The sequence below is a fragment of the Centrocercus urophasianus genome, unplaced genomic scaffold (assembly GCF_019232065.1).
Source record: "Centrocercus urophasianus isolate 14NV4802_14NV808 unplaced genomic scaffold, USGS_Curo_1.0 seq_56, whole genome shotgun sequence".
NCBI classification, from domain to species: domain Eukaryota; kingdom Metazoa; phylum Chordata; class Aves; order Galliformes; family Phasianidae; genus Centrocercus; species Centrocercus urophasianus.
Window position 1 is genome coordinate 1,065,346 of NW_024885155.1, and position 14,202 is coordinate 1,079,547.

At 53.6% G+C, this 14,202-nt stretch overlaps 2 protein-coding genes across 2 annotated transcripts in view; one reads left to right on the plus strand and one right to left on the minus strand.

Annotated features, from left to right (window-relative positions):
- The window catches only part of SBNO2 (strawberry notch homolog 2), a 51,447-nt gene extending 44,134 nt beyond the window's left edge, over positions 1 to 7,313 (minus strand). Inside the window, exon 1 of the mRNA XM_042835926.1 lies at positions 7,230 to 7,313. The gene's annotated coding sequence lies outside the window, so the exon portion shown is untranslated. The remainder of the gene's footprint in view (positions 1 to 7,229) is intronic.
- A 4,698-nt stretch (positions 7,314 to 12,011) lies between these two features.
- STK11 (serine/threonine kinase 11) overlaps positions 12,012 to 14,202 on the plus strand; it is a 28,371-nt gene continuing 26,180 nt past the window's right edge. Inside the window, exon 1 of the mRNA XM_042835989.1 lies at positions 12,012 to 13,316. Coding sequence (XP_042691923.1) covers positions 13,027 to 13,316 — 290 coding nt within the window. The 5' untranslated portion in view covers positions 12,012 to 13,026. The remainder of the gene's footprint in view (positions 13,317 to 14,202) is intronic.

A 14,202-nucleotide genomic window follows, 5' to 3' on the forward strand; every position in this document is an offset into this window, starting at 1 on the left:
AAATACTCTTTACCAAGGCCCTGAAATGCCAGGATCCTTCTCGCTGACCACAGATTTGCTGCGATCTCATTCTTTTACTCCCAGAAGCGTTTCTTTCTATTGTGTTATAAAATCCACACTTGGGCTTTACAGTCCATAAAGCCCGGGAGCAAAAGCAGTTAAAAACAGTCAGCTAACACCCTGGCACCCTAATTAATATACTGACCTCAGGCCTCTTGATTCATTAGTCAAACATCAGCACCAGGGTTCCCAAAAAGCAGCCTGCCCACCATGTGCAGCCCTGGAGCCTCGTGAGGGGCTGCACACACACAGCCATCCCCAACAGCAGCCCGTTCAGCAGAGGGAACCCCTCTCACACATCACAGAGTGCTGATGCTGAAGCAGAAGCTGCTTGATGCCACATCTCCCAAACACAAAGGGCTGCAGATGGATTCCTCGGGCAGAGCCACGCTCCTGTCCCACCTATCGAGCAGCTCTGCGCAGAAAAGACTGCAGAGATGTTGAAATATTCAAGGAATTCTCCCTCCCAAAGCACACCATCTATTGCAATGCAGCTTGCAAACAGCGCTGCATAAATGTAGACTTTGACCTCCAGCCCACAGTAAAGACAGGCAGAAAAAAGGCTCAGTCAGCATGAAGCAAAGCAGCCCGAGCTCCAGCAGAGCCACCCCAGGAGATGCTTTTTTCCTCATGCTTTTCAGGTTGCTTTCTTCTTTGGCTTTATGTTTTTCTCTGATGCCACTGGGTGGTTGACAAGAGATCCTACGAAGTTTTAATTTACATCTTAGGAAGGAAGTGGTGAGAGAAAGGCTTCAACACAAAACAAGGCAAAGGTTTATCACGGCTCTGCACCACAGGTGGAACCGAAGGGTTGGCTTAAAGAACAGCTCTGCCTCAGCCCTCCTCAGCCACAGCCCTCCCTGCTGCTCTTCCCACTCCATGTGGGTGACAAGAGGACCCATGCTGACAGTGAAGCCCGTGCTGAGACACCCAGATCCCCCCACCAAGCAGTGGTGAGCTAGGATTGCTTGCCACCTCCACCGACCTGTTCAAAGTCCCCCAGCCTTCCGATCCAGGCAGACTGAAAGGAACACAAAGCAACAGAAAACCTGAGACCTTATTCAAATACATAGAGCTGCAAATGGCACTGATAGTTTCCCCTTGGAGATGGCTTCAAATAAAGCTTGGCTGCTGCTGAGCAGAGGTGGTGAGGAGCACCAACCCCAGGGTCAGCATCACAGACACTTCAGAGATATTGACATCCTCTGGTGCCTCTAAAACACCAGCCCTGGTCTCAGCAGAAAGCTCAGGGATTTTTTTTACTTCTCTTTCTTCCAGTTTGTAACAGCTTTCGATAGGAAATCAGCAGCAGTTATATTCCCGTAACAGCTGTAGCAAATATACAGCTTTACTTCTACAGCCAAAGGATCTTATAAAGGGGAAAATCGATAGCAGCATTTCTGCCTGCCTGCATCTCTGTGCCTCAGCAGCACGTCTCGAGGGCTGGATGCACGGGTTGGGAGCCCCAAGGAATGCAGTGACACCAAGTGACACCCAGACCTCACAGGCTCCCCATCACAGTCATACTGCAAGGGACGGATCCCCTCAATACATCCCCAATGGAGCAGTGCACTGCTGGAGAGCTGCAGTGCTGTGTGAGGGCAGCAGCTCCACACCAGACTGATGGATGCAGCCACACAGCCAGGAGGAGTGCAAAAAGCACTCGTGCAGTCTGAGCACAAGCAGAAGCAGGGCAGCTGCCTGCTGCATGAATGCTAGAAGGGGGAACGGCCCCAGTGCGCGGCGGTGTTGGCATCCTTTGGGCAGCCACAAATATCAGCAATTCCTTGCAAGCCAGAGCTCTCTCATTTCCACATCCTAACGGTAAAAATGGATGTTTGCTGACTGTTAGGTTTTCAGAATCTTGACTCTGTAAGCCTGAAGAAGCAGCGCGGCACCACTGAGTTCAGGAACCACAAACTGGCTGAAGCTTTTTATAGACCCAGAAAAGAAAATGCAGGATCACAGAAAGCAGTGACCTCAAATTCCAGGGCAGAGCTGCTGGGGATGAAGCTGCTCTGGCCACAGTGCAGCCCTGCGTGGGTCCTGGGTGCCAGGAGGTAATGCTGGTGGCATCCAAAAGCTCCTCACGTGCAACATGCTCCTAAATAGAACTGCTAAGTAATTAGGCTAATTTCTGGATGGCTGTGTTATTTGTTGCCAAGAATTAGCTGCAGCACAGGAAGTAAGCAACTAAAAACCACCAAAAGAACAACCAAATAGCAGAAGGATGAATTCCTAAATACTGCTGGAATGAATCTTGCTTCGCACATTAGATTTGCTTCTTCATTCACCGCCGCAAAACGTATTAAAAAATAGCTGTAAAAAATGAATGAAGAGCATAAGCCACAAAGCTGGTCGCTGTAACAGCTTCCAACCCAGCAAAAGTGCTCTGGAACCATTAAGGATGAGGTTCCTGCCACAATAAGGAAGGCAAAGGCAAAGGAAAACACCAGTGCCTGGTGTAAGCAACGGCAGGGACAGAGCTGAGCCCCAACAACAGGCAGGTAAAGCCCTGCTCGTACTGCTGAGAAGCAGCAACGTGCCCCTCCTGACCTGGGGTGATGGCACTCAGCTGTGCTTACACAACCAGGGAACCAAAGCTGGGTCGGCTGCTGCTTGGCCAAGCAGCTGGGGCTCATAGTGAAACTGCTGCCGAGCGTGACAAAGCCCCGCGAGCAATCGTGAGTCACCCTGATGAAGCCACAGCAATAATTCCGACATTACTGAGTTTGCTTACAGCTTTGCCATTCAGCCCAGGTCACAATAGGCAGGAATTCCTATGGAATTCTTCCTGCCCAGCTGTTACAAAGAGCATATTTCAAATGTTAACAGCCTGATCTCTGTACAAGTGTAGAATTGCTGCAGCAATTCCAGGTCAGAAGAACACAAGGACCTGTCCTGCAGCAGTCAGCGCCAGCAGCACTGTGGTGCAGGCTCAGCTCACATAGCTGCATCCAGGAGAGGTGGGAGCCCACAGCACGCTTGGGACAGGTGAGCACTTCCTTCTGGTTGTGTTTCAGCCTTTGTTACTCACTCCAAATTGTTCTCTTTTAAAAGATGACAGCTAGGAAACCATAGGCAGGTCCAGAACAGTCAGAGCTGAACCTGCCGAGCATTGAGTTACCGTGTATCTGTAACGAGAGAGAGGGCTCTGAAACACAATCCTGCTCCTCTCCTGATGTAAACAGAGCCCAGCGCTCTGCTCCACCTGTGTGGCTCCCCAGGAGCACAGCTTGAACACAAACTGCCCTCAGAAATGGGAACTGAGCAGCACGCAACACAAAAAGTGATTGTAGGTCTCAATGACTGAGCCAGCTTCAAGTTCCTCTTTAACACTTCTTCTTGCCATATTTTTGGGCAGAGTTTAGGCTGAACATTTTGCCTTGAGCAATGAGGAAGGAGGCTTTGAATCAGAGCCCCATCCCCAGCAGGGACTCACACTATGGAAAACCAAGGAGGAAAAGTCAGGGTCAGCCCAGCACGTCTTCAACCTCACGCATTAGAAAGCATGAAAGAAAATGAGCCTGATGCAAACATCTTCCAAGTAACATTAGGAAGTTACAGGAGAAGAAAGAAAAATGTATCCTCAGGCTGGTGAGGAGCACAGCTCAGTTCAGATACAACAGCACAGGATAACATCAATCTAGATATAAGTAATAACAATAATACGCATCTGTGATGAAAGTGGAGCCACTTGAGGGCATGCTAACCCAGCACTTCAGTCACCTTCATCTCCTGAATGCTTTCAGCTAGAAAGAATGCACATTGGGTGCATCTGCTCTGTACAGACTGAGCTCCATATCCTGTGCACACAGCACCACCAGGCTTGGGAGTGAGACAGAAGGGAACAGGGATAAGCTCACTGCTTAGCAGGGCTATGCCAGCCAACAGCAAACTGTGGTGACTGAAAACAAACGGACAGATTAACTGCTGGAGTTACATCGTCTGTAAACAAAGAGAAGAGCTGAGATCATTCTGAAGCTTCTTGCCAGATCTATCCAAGATACACAGTGGTGCACGCAAAGGAGATAAATTGTCCTCCCAGGACAGCAAGAGCTCTGCCTTCCCAGCAGTGCCAGGCCCTCCTGGTTTCAAGTTAAGGCCACGCAGAGAAAAACTGCAAATCAAAGACACTTTTGGGCAGGAAGCATTCTCAGCAGAATACAAACTGTCCCATGCAGGTAGGCTGAAGTCAGGCAGGTTTAAATTAGCACATAGGAAACCTTTATTACAAGTGCCAGGGAAAAAACAAAAGCTGAAAACCAGCATACAGACCAGTCGGGGGCACAGACTGCAGCACAGGCACTCAGAACAAGAGCAGCCAATAAAGTCAGGACAGAATCTGACTTGCTGGAGGACACTGAAGGAATCCCTCTCCAAAAGATGCACCATTCTCACTGCACACAAGGCAACAGTTTAGTTGTTTGCAATTAAAATACACAAACATCAAGTAAAATCAGCACAAGCTTCTTGCAAAAAAATAACATCCTCCTCGTGGCTCTGCAGCACTTCACATTAATCCACACCAAAAGCCGTGCTGACAGCCTGCAGCCAGACAAAGCTCTGCTATTTCCCCACACGCAGCCTGCAACCAGGGAGTTTATCTGAGATGCCTGTGAAATTAAGCCCTATCAGGAACTCTCCAGAGCAAAAGTGTCGTTACTGTGGGTGTGAAGAGAAGAGCACGGTGGCAATATTTAAGCCACACGGGTCTGCCATGGAAACAATCACACCACAAGTGAGGAAGTGCCTCATAGCTCTGAGGGCCTCCACGTACAGAGAGGGGAACTGCACTGACAGGGGCTCCCACCCAGCTCCACGGGGCCCCCCTCACCCCTAGGAAGAGGGTCAGTGCCACACAGCACTCCCAGCAGCTGAGGCTGTGGCTCCAGGCTCACTCTGCCCATCGTTGGGATGCTCCTCGGCGCTGTTTGGATACCGGCAAGAGTCACGATGGCCTTAATCCTCAAAAGAAAAGCACAGAAACATAAACCTAACTAATGAAAGAGGAGGAAAAAGGCAATTTGGAGCCCTGACGCTGGCATTTGCCCCAGTGTGCCGTTCCTTCCATTTTCTTGGATGAATATTAGGCAGTTGAAAGTTCCCAGACTGAGAACGTGCCAGAGCTGAGGCTGGAGCAGCTCAGTCAGGAGCACACAGAGCAGCACCAGGCTCAGCCACGCACACGCTCCTGGAGTCAGCCTCAGAACACACCTGCAAGGCAAAACTGTGCCATAATGCTGGTTAATTAAAGGGGAAGAAGAGCAGAAAGCACACAGCTGACTAAGGTTTAAAACCAAGGAACACGACCTCCAGGATCCTCTACGCTTCACCTCTGCCCACTGTTTTTGAGATAATCCCAAGAGAAGCTCTGCAAGAAACACTTTGCATGAGCTGAGCAGGTCCTGAGACCCTGTGCAGTGCTACCACACAGGCTATGAGTATTCTGCTTCACACACTGCTGAAAAAACACCCCAGGACATCAAAGCCTGCTTCTCTACTGATCACAAGCCCATAGCAGCAGTCCTAATCAGACAGCCTTCAGGCAGGCTCAGCACACTGTGAAAGAGGCATGTGTTGGCCTCTTTCATAGCTCTGTGTTTACAAATCTTGATCGTGTTACCAAAAATGACTGAAGAGTTTCAAGCTGAGAAAGTGTTTCAGGAGAATATAAAACTCTTAATTAAGCCTATACTGCTTTCCAGAGAGATCCAGACTCTCACGACCAAGAGTCACAGTGCAGCATTCAGTGGCTGCACAGTTGGCTCTTTAATACAGTGTCACTGTTCAAAAAGCTTGAAACCTGTGTCAGCATTTTCATTATAAACCCCCCATTTCAGAGCTCTGTAACTTAAACATTAAAAAGGCCCATTCAGTCAGGAAACACAACCCTCAAACAAACCACAGGGTCGCTATTTTAAACACAAAATTAAAAGTAAAATAAATTAATTACAAGGAAAATTCAGTCCATGTATGCTTCAGTGTTAAAAAAAAAACAGTCTGCAGTGAGCAAGGCTGTGCTTTTCATTGAGCACCCGGCTTGGCAGATGCATCTGTCCCATGTCTGACACGTGATGAAGTGTGACACTTGGCTGCACCTTTCCTGTTCCAGGGTAAAGAATCAAATTAAGAACTGAACATGAAAGAAAAAGTGTAGTAGAATTCCCTGGCTCTGCTATCTTCTGTCCGGCTCTGTGGGTTTAGCATCACATCTGCTTGACAAAGCATAGTTTCGCTTTCACCCACCCGAAAGCCCTGCACAAGCAATTCCAAGAGGAGGAAAAACACTACCAGAGAAAACAGGTGGGGAAATGCGCTCCTCTTTATCAGCACCAGTCAGCCATCCCAGCCATTGCATGAAACAATCAGATAAGAAACACCACTCCAAATTAGACAGCAGCCTTCAGGGGCCAATCATGGCTCCACCAGCTTCAGCACTGCCCACCAGGGACATTTGGGAATGCCTGAAAGCATCCCTTCTCCAACACTGCATCAGTAATTAATTACGTTAACAACTGGGTACTGCAGGTGACTGCTAACAGCACTGGAGTTAAGAGTCAAGTTCTACCCTTCAAAGGCTGTTAATAGGGTCATTAAGAACCGCACCACAACAGGCAGACACGGGCTGCGAGGCTGTGCTGATGGTTTTTAAGTAGCGACTCAGAAGTGTCTGAACAAAGCGTAGTAGTGAGAACTCAGCCTCTGCACAGCACGGTTTGATTCTCAGCACCGGGCTGCATGAAGTGACAGGGCCGGCTTTCGCTTTGGAAGGGGGACCGCTACTGCAAAACACCGACCCATAAAGCACTCCGAGGCCCCTTCGCCTCTCACAGAACCGAGGAGCGGTCGGAAGGGCCCCTCCAGACCCCCTCAGCCGTGGGCTGGGCGCTCCCTACCAGCTCGGGCTGCCCGGGCCCCACCCTCGGCCTTGGGCACCGCCAGGGATGGGACAGCGCAGCTCCGGGCGGTGTCGGAGCCTCACCAGCTCCCAGGGGAGGACTTTCCCCTCACATCCGACCCGCCGGACACGGACCAGCGCCCGCCGGAACGGAGCAGAGGGAGCAGCCCCGAGCTCCCGCAATGCTCCTCAATACCGGAGGCCTCCGCCCGCCGAGAACAGGAGCTCCACAAAGAGCCAGCCCCCACCCCGTGCCCCCGGCCCTTACCTGCGTGGGGGGCTCAGGCTCCCGCCCGGCGACCACCGCCGCCTCCTGGCTCGCCCTCAGAGGCCGCCATTTTGGGGGAGGGACACGGACTTCCGGGCGGAAGTGGGCGGAGGGCGCCACCCCTGGAAGGCGGAAGTTCCGCAGGGTGAGGCGGCGGTCCCGGGCTGCGCCGGCATGGCCGGGCGCGTGGAGCGGCTGTGGGCTGGCCGGCCGGCCGCCTCCCGGAGACCGCGGGGGTCTTCCTCCTTCGCCCCGCTACTCCCACCTGCGAGGTGGGGATGGGGGCGGCTGTTGCGCGCTGTGGGACAGCGGAGAGGTGAAGTGCTGAACCCCGGGAGCGCCGCAGCCCCGAGGGAGGAGCGGCTCTGCCCCCCTCCTACTCCCCCAGGCTGCCCGACGCCTCCCGCCCGTTCCTAAAGCTTTTTTTAATTGTTTCTGTTGGATCTTTGCCCCGGTTCAGTCCCAGGACAACGAGAACAAAAGTCCCCACGGGGTCACGTAAAGAAACACTCCAGATAAGGCTATTTTTGCATTGGCATCTTCAGAGCAGGGCTGTGTCCGGCTGATTCCCAGAAGGGAGGTGCCAGCAGAGCAGAGCCGCCTCTATCTGCAGCCTCTGAATGCTGGGCTCCTGCCACAGGGGGAGCAGAACAGCCTCTGAGCACTGCACCCTGAGACACCACAGCTGGGGATGTGGCCCTTAGCCAGCCCTTGCCCAGCCCAACGGCAGTTCTCTTTGTCCTGCTCAGACCTAAAGGTCACGTTGTGGCTCTTGTTAACATGCACTGCTCTCAGAACGCTTCATTCACCTGTGTGCATTAATCAAGGCAGTTGTGTCACATTTGAGTTGTTTTGTTTTGTTTTTAAATATCCATTCTCCAGAGCTTAACATGAGAGATTCTGACTCTCAAGTCACACCTTGAACACCTCCTCCTGCTCTGACTCACCCCATGCTGCCGCAGGCACCAAAGTAGCACCAAAGAACCTCTTACAGGTAGCACTGCCCTGCAGTGCTCTGCTTGTTCCCTTGAGGACATGGGCTCCATGAGAACAATTGCTGTAGCTCCATTAGTCGCTGTAGCAATGGGACAGATCAGTCCAACGGGAAAGGCATTACAACAAAGGTGTGATGATGAAAGGACCAGCAAAACAGAAAGGTGCTAGAAAGAAAGGGAAGAAAATTGCTCACCTGCATGAGAAGATTCTAGGTTCGTAGGGGAAAACTTCACCAAGAAGGGATCTCTAGGAAGAAATCCTTTTCTGGGGCAGTCAGCCCTTAAATGCGGTCTAAGAGAGGTACAGTCAGGCTCCAGCCCTTCTGGGTTGCACAGATGAATTGCCTTCACTTGTGCTCTCAGGGCTGACTGGGTCTTTTCCCCGGGTGCTCAATCAATGGTTCAGGCTGGGACTCAACAATTGCCCTACAGTCATGAATTTCTATGGCTTAAAATCCCCCAGAGTTATTTGTTTAGTATGATACAACTGTGAACAAAGCAAACAAAGGAAGAACCAGCACAGATCCCTCCAGCCTCCTCCTGTGATCAGTGCCATCCCAGCAGTCGGGGCCATGACACAGCGCTCGCCTCCTTTCCACTTCTCACCCCAGTTCCCATTTCAGACATGAACCTGATGACCCTGCAGACCCCTCCCAACCCCTAAAAGCTTCCTGAGGAGCAAGGGAGCACTGAAAGCCTCTATCCTAATGACCGCCTCTGGATTAGGAAGGGAAGGACTAGCACATGCCTCCGTGAGGTTGTGCTGGGGTGAGTGTTGTTGTTGCTGTACGAGGAGACAGCAGCACCACAAAGGAAAGCCCCCCTGTGAGCATGAGGCTGCAGCACAGCCCCTGCTGCAGTCAGTGATGGGCTTTGTGCCAAGCACCTTTGTCTATGATCCCAAGCAGCATCCCTGGGAAGTGCTCTGCCTTCCCCAGAAGAAGCCTTTCCCAGGCAGCTGGACCTCTGGGGGACAGCAGGTCCTGGGGGAGCAGGATCAGAGACACGAACATCAGGGCCCCGATCCAGCAGTGCTGGCTTGCAAGCATGCTACAGGGTCGTTGCTGCGGCCATGTCAGGGTGTTTGGCCACAGTGCGTGCACTGAGTTCCTGTTTCTTCCCACAGCCTGGAAATCCCCTGACTTTCCACTGGGTTGGGGTACCCTGGACCCAGCTGGGCCAATGCTGCCCTACAGCTTTAACAAGGGACAGCACAGAGGCGGAGAATGGAGCCACAGCTCTGGGGGTGTGGGCTGGTGTGTGCCAGACCATCAGAGGGATCTGTAAAGCCCCCTCAGCCCTGGAGTGTCACCCCCCTGGAGTCCCTTCCTGGAGTGTCACCTCCTGGGGGCAGAGCGCAGCTGATGCAGCCCGGTAGGAGCTGCAAAGGAGGCAGTGGGAGCTGCTCCTATCCGGGGTTCTTTTGTGTGGATGTTTTCCAATCGATCCTGCCCTTGTGCTGCTGGGAACCCGGCCCTCTTGGGAAGGGGAAGCACAGCATTTACCAGAATTTGGGTGATCGCTTTCCAGCACTGTGGACTTCATGCCAAGATCGAAGTAAATCACATGTGGCCAGGCACTATCATGAGAGAAGCCTATAAGGGAGCAGAGACAAGCACAGTGTTACAGGGCCCTGAGGCAGGGAGAATGCAGAGCTGTTGGTCCTGGGGCAGCTGTGCCTCCTTCTGTGCAAGCGTTCTATGATCCTGTCTCGGTCTCTTGTCCTCAGCCCTGAGCTCCTTCTGCTCAGAGATGGAGAGGGGCTCATGGAGCCCAGTGCTACCTTGCTGGTTTCCCTCTTTGTTCTTCTTGTGGTGTTCACTGAGCTCACTTGTGTGTATGGCCATGTATGCTGGAAGGCTGCTCTTATTTTTTAAATAAAAATAGAGATTTCTATGGAGCTTAATCACTTCCAGAAGAAGGGGTTAAAATACCCCTCAGTGCAAAACTCAGAAGAACGAAAATGTCAACTTCTACCAACAAACAAAAATCTCAACTTACCCCAAGGGAACCACTATATGGGACATATTGGAAAAGCTTTTTCCAATGGTTTCTGCACTTTTTTTCTAACACTGTCCAAAAGCAGATGGCAACAGCTGGAGGTGATGCCATTTCCAGGACAGAGCCTCTGGGAGCAACTGAGTGAAGGTAGGCTCTGCAGGGCTCTTGGATGCGAGGGGCCTCAGAGCAAGGACAGGTGGGGACACCGGCATGAGGAAGCTGAAGCTGGGACACACGGAGCCCTGCAGGCCCACGAGCTCGGCCAGGAGGTGGCAGCTCTTGCCGCTCTGTGGTGCTCTTGAGATGCTGCTGCTGGGATCCAGCAAGGAGAAAGGCGATAACGTCCTTGCGAGAGAAGAAAATGGCCAAAAGGTCAGGATAGGGTGTGAAGGAGTGATGCAATGAGAACACAGCCAGGCACAGCAGCACTAACAGCACCTTTGTCCCGAGAATGTCGGGACAGACAGTTGGGGAGGACAGACGTGGTGAACTGCGGGGTTTAGCAGTGTGGGAGACTCATTGGCCGGGTCCTCCTCCAGCAGCCAGGTGGACACCTGGAGGACGCTGCCATGCACATGAACCTCCTCTGACTCATCCAAACCTCTCCTGTTTTTGTTTCTGGCCAGAAGCAGAGGACTGTAGCACAGTGACAGCACACAGCAGAAAGCAGCTGCTGCCCTTCAGCCCAATGCTGGCCTCATTTCAGGGCTGCTGATTCCCTGCTTCACCTCTGAGGGCTACAGATAAAGGCAGCACTGAGCTGTTTACCATCTGCTATTTGTTAATGTCCAAGAGCACAGAGTCCACGTTGAGACTGCCTGATGGGTGCTGGACTCCTCGGTGCTCACGAGAACGGCCCTTGGCGGCCGATGGCGGCAGTACGTGAGGGCAGCACGGCGGGGGAAGAGGGGCCCCTTCTGCTGACAGAATTCCTGCACGCACGGCAAGGGTTTTGCGCGTTACGTTTAGCACCGAACGTAGGGATTAGGACGGGCTGTGGTTCCGGAGGGTTTGCGCAGCGCTAAGGACGGGCTGCACAGCAGGCCCCGCCCGGAACGACCAGGGCGCGGCGGTCCAGGCCCAGGCCCAATGCGCGGCGCCACTCCCTCCTCCACCCGTCTCCATGGCAACCACTTCCCTTCGCCCTTCGCCCTTTGCCCTTTGCCCCCTACGGCCGACAGCACTGACGGACAGCTTCCTCAGCCTATCACGGCGCGCTTCCCTCTACCCGAGTGAAAGGGCGGGCTGGAAACTCCGCGAGCCAACCGGAAGCGAAAGCCGCTGGGCCGGCTCCGCCTCCTCGTGGCAGGACCGCAGCCAATCAGAGAACGAGCTCTCGGGGGCGGGGCCGGCGCGGAGGCCAATCGGCGCGGACGTCGGTCGCCAGGGAGGCGCAAGGCCCGGGGGGGGGGCAACGGCGGGAGCGCGGCGGGGCCGGGCGGGGGCGGGAGGTAAACAAAATGGCGGCGGCGTGCGCGCTGCGGCGGCGGCGGAGGGGGTAAAGGGGCGCGGTTCGGCTGGAGCGGGCCCTGAGGCGAGTCCGCGAGGGCAGAGCGGGGACAGTGGCCGGTGGGGATTCCTCTGAGACGGGTGGACGCCAGGGGAGCGCGGCGCCGGGGCCCGGCCCGGTCCGAGGCCCGGGAGCGGGGAGGGAGGACGAGGCCGCCGGGCTCCCCGCTCCGTTCCCCGTGTCGGCGGCGCAGCGCGGGGCCCGGCGCTGAGGGAGCGTCTCCGGCGCACGGGGAAGGGCCTTCCCTGGGCCGCTCGCGGGGCCCGGTCCCCGGCGGCAGCGTCCCCTCAGCCCCGCGGCCCGGCAGCGTGCAGAGCGTTCGGCTCCCGCCTCCCTCCTTCCCTCTTGTCGGAGGCTCTGCTCTGTTTCTCCGGCCCTGCCGATACCTGTGGAGTGGCCCGCGAAGAGTCCGTCCCTCTACCCGCATCTCCTTCCTTTGGGCAGGGAATGGGGCGCTGGGAGCACCTGGCGCAGAGGTTTGCTGCCTCTTGAGCCGTCCCGCACCTCGTTGTGCCCGCGCAGCTCCGGGGTTTGGCTTTCTGCCGGTGGGGTTTGGCTGTCCAACGCCCGCTGAGCCTGGGAACAGCAGCGGTGACACATCATGTGCCAGGCGCAATCCAGGTGGCTGAAGGATGCCCCTGGGAGATCTCAATAGGCACCGAAGGCCTCAAACTTTTGTAGGCGTGAAAAGCGAAGAAATTAGAATTGTTTCTGAAAACTCTTTCAAAGAAACCTGGTTCCAGCTTCCAAACGGCTGAAAAAAGCCCCAACGTCTGCTCTAGTGCTCGGAAGGTGAAGGCTGCAGGGCAGGAGTGCTTCCCCCGCCATCCTGCTGGGAGCTGGTGCCTGTGCTGTGCTGGGAATGGAAAGCCACGAACGAGACTTGGCAGTGGTCTGTTTTATGTGACGATCTGAGGTCCCCAGGATGACCTAGCACTTACCTTCACAAACTGGGCCAAGTGAAAGGCCGAGGTGACTTGAAAGAACCCTAGAGGTGGGACCAGGCCAGGAGCAAAAGCGAGTCCCAACCTGATTGTGTCTGGTCAGAGCTATATATTCTTCTTAAGAGACGCGTTACTGGAGCAGACCTGGATCTTTTAGCATCCACTTGAGCTGGAAGCAGCTCGTAGTTTGTTTTGTTTTCTCGTTTTGTTTTGTTTTTTTAATTAATGTTTGTACAATCTTCTGGATGTTTTTTTTCAAGAAGGAGTAAAAGGGAGTGTTGGAAACAAACAAACAGGATTAAAACCCTGAGCGCTTAAGGAAGACAGGTTAAGGAACTTAATCCAGGATGGATATGCAGGAGCCTCAGCAGCTGGGTATGTTTGGAGAGAGCGAGCTGATGTCTGTGGGGATGGACACTTTTATCCATCGCATCGACTCTACTGAAGTCATCTACCAGCCACGGCGGAAAAGGGCCAAGCTCATCGGCAAGTACTTGATGGGAGACTTGCTTGGAGAAGGATCTTATGGCAAAGTGAAGGAGATGCTGGACTCTGAAACCCTCTGTAGGAGAGCTGTGAAAATTCTGAAGAAGAAGAAGCTACGCAGAATTCCCAACGGGGAGGCAAACGTGAAAAAGTGAGTAAATGCTTCTGGTAGCTGGGAAGCGAGGGGGGTTAAACTTTGGTCTTTATTTTCCAGCTGAAGTTCTGCATCGTTTGAACTAACCACGTAGCTTTGTGTTTTGGAAATGCTTGACAAGGTGTAGGTATTAAGGAATGCTCTCCATCCTCAGCTGCGTGGCTGAGGGCTCCTAACCTTGTCCTGGCTGGGACAGGGGCAGAGAGCTCAGCTTCAAGGGCTCCTTCAGCTGAATGGGAGTGCAGCAGCACTGGGCCGTGGCTGTGTGCTCTCAAACTCTTCAGGCAGTGATTGCTGCCACCCACGTCAGTGCTGGGATGCGATCCCGTGCGTTGGGGGCATAGCAAGCCTTGGGTTTTATTCTTGGATTCTCTTCTGGCTAATGAGTTTAGGAAGCAATTCAAGGCTCTTTTCAGTTCATTTCTGCAGCTGTAAAATAGAGACAAGGGCTGTCAACCTCTTTTCAGTGACTCAAGATCTGTGCTTGGAAGGTTTTCCAAGTGCCGGTTACGTACTGATTAATCAGGGCACAAGTAACTAATTAAAACATTCTGTGGGGAGCAGCCTAGCGTTATGCTTCATTTGCGGGACTCGTTAGGTGGAACTTTCCCTTTCAGCAGCATTGTGCCCTGCACTCCAAGACCTCGCAGCCTTTTTCCCACAGCAAGCTGTTTGTTACAGCCCCGAGAGGTGGCTGTTTATCTGCTGGGAGGGGAGAGCCCTCCTGCAGCCACAGCAGTTTGCTCGGGGCTTATCTCCTCGCAGGAGGGAGAGCTGGGGGTGTTTGGAGGACTCTTGTGCTGCGCCCTGAGCTGCGACGTGCTGAGCGCAGCGCTCTGACCCAGCAGAGTCTTGTTTCTGTGTCTCAGTTTGGTTCGAGTCC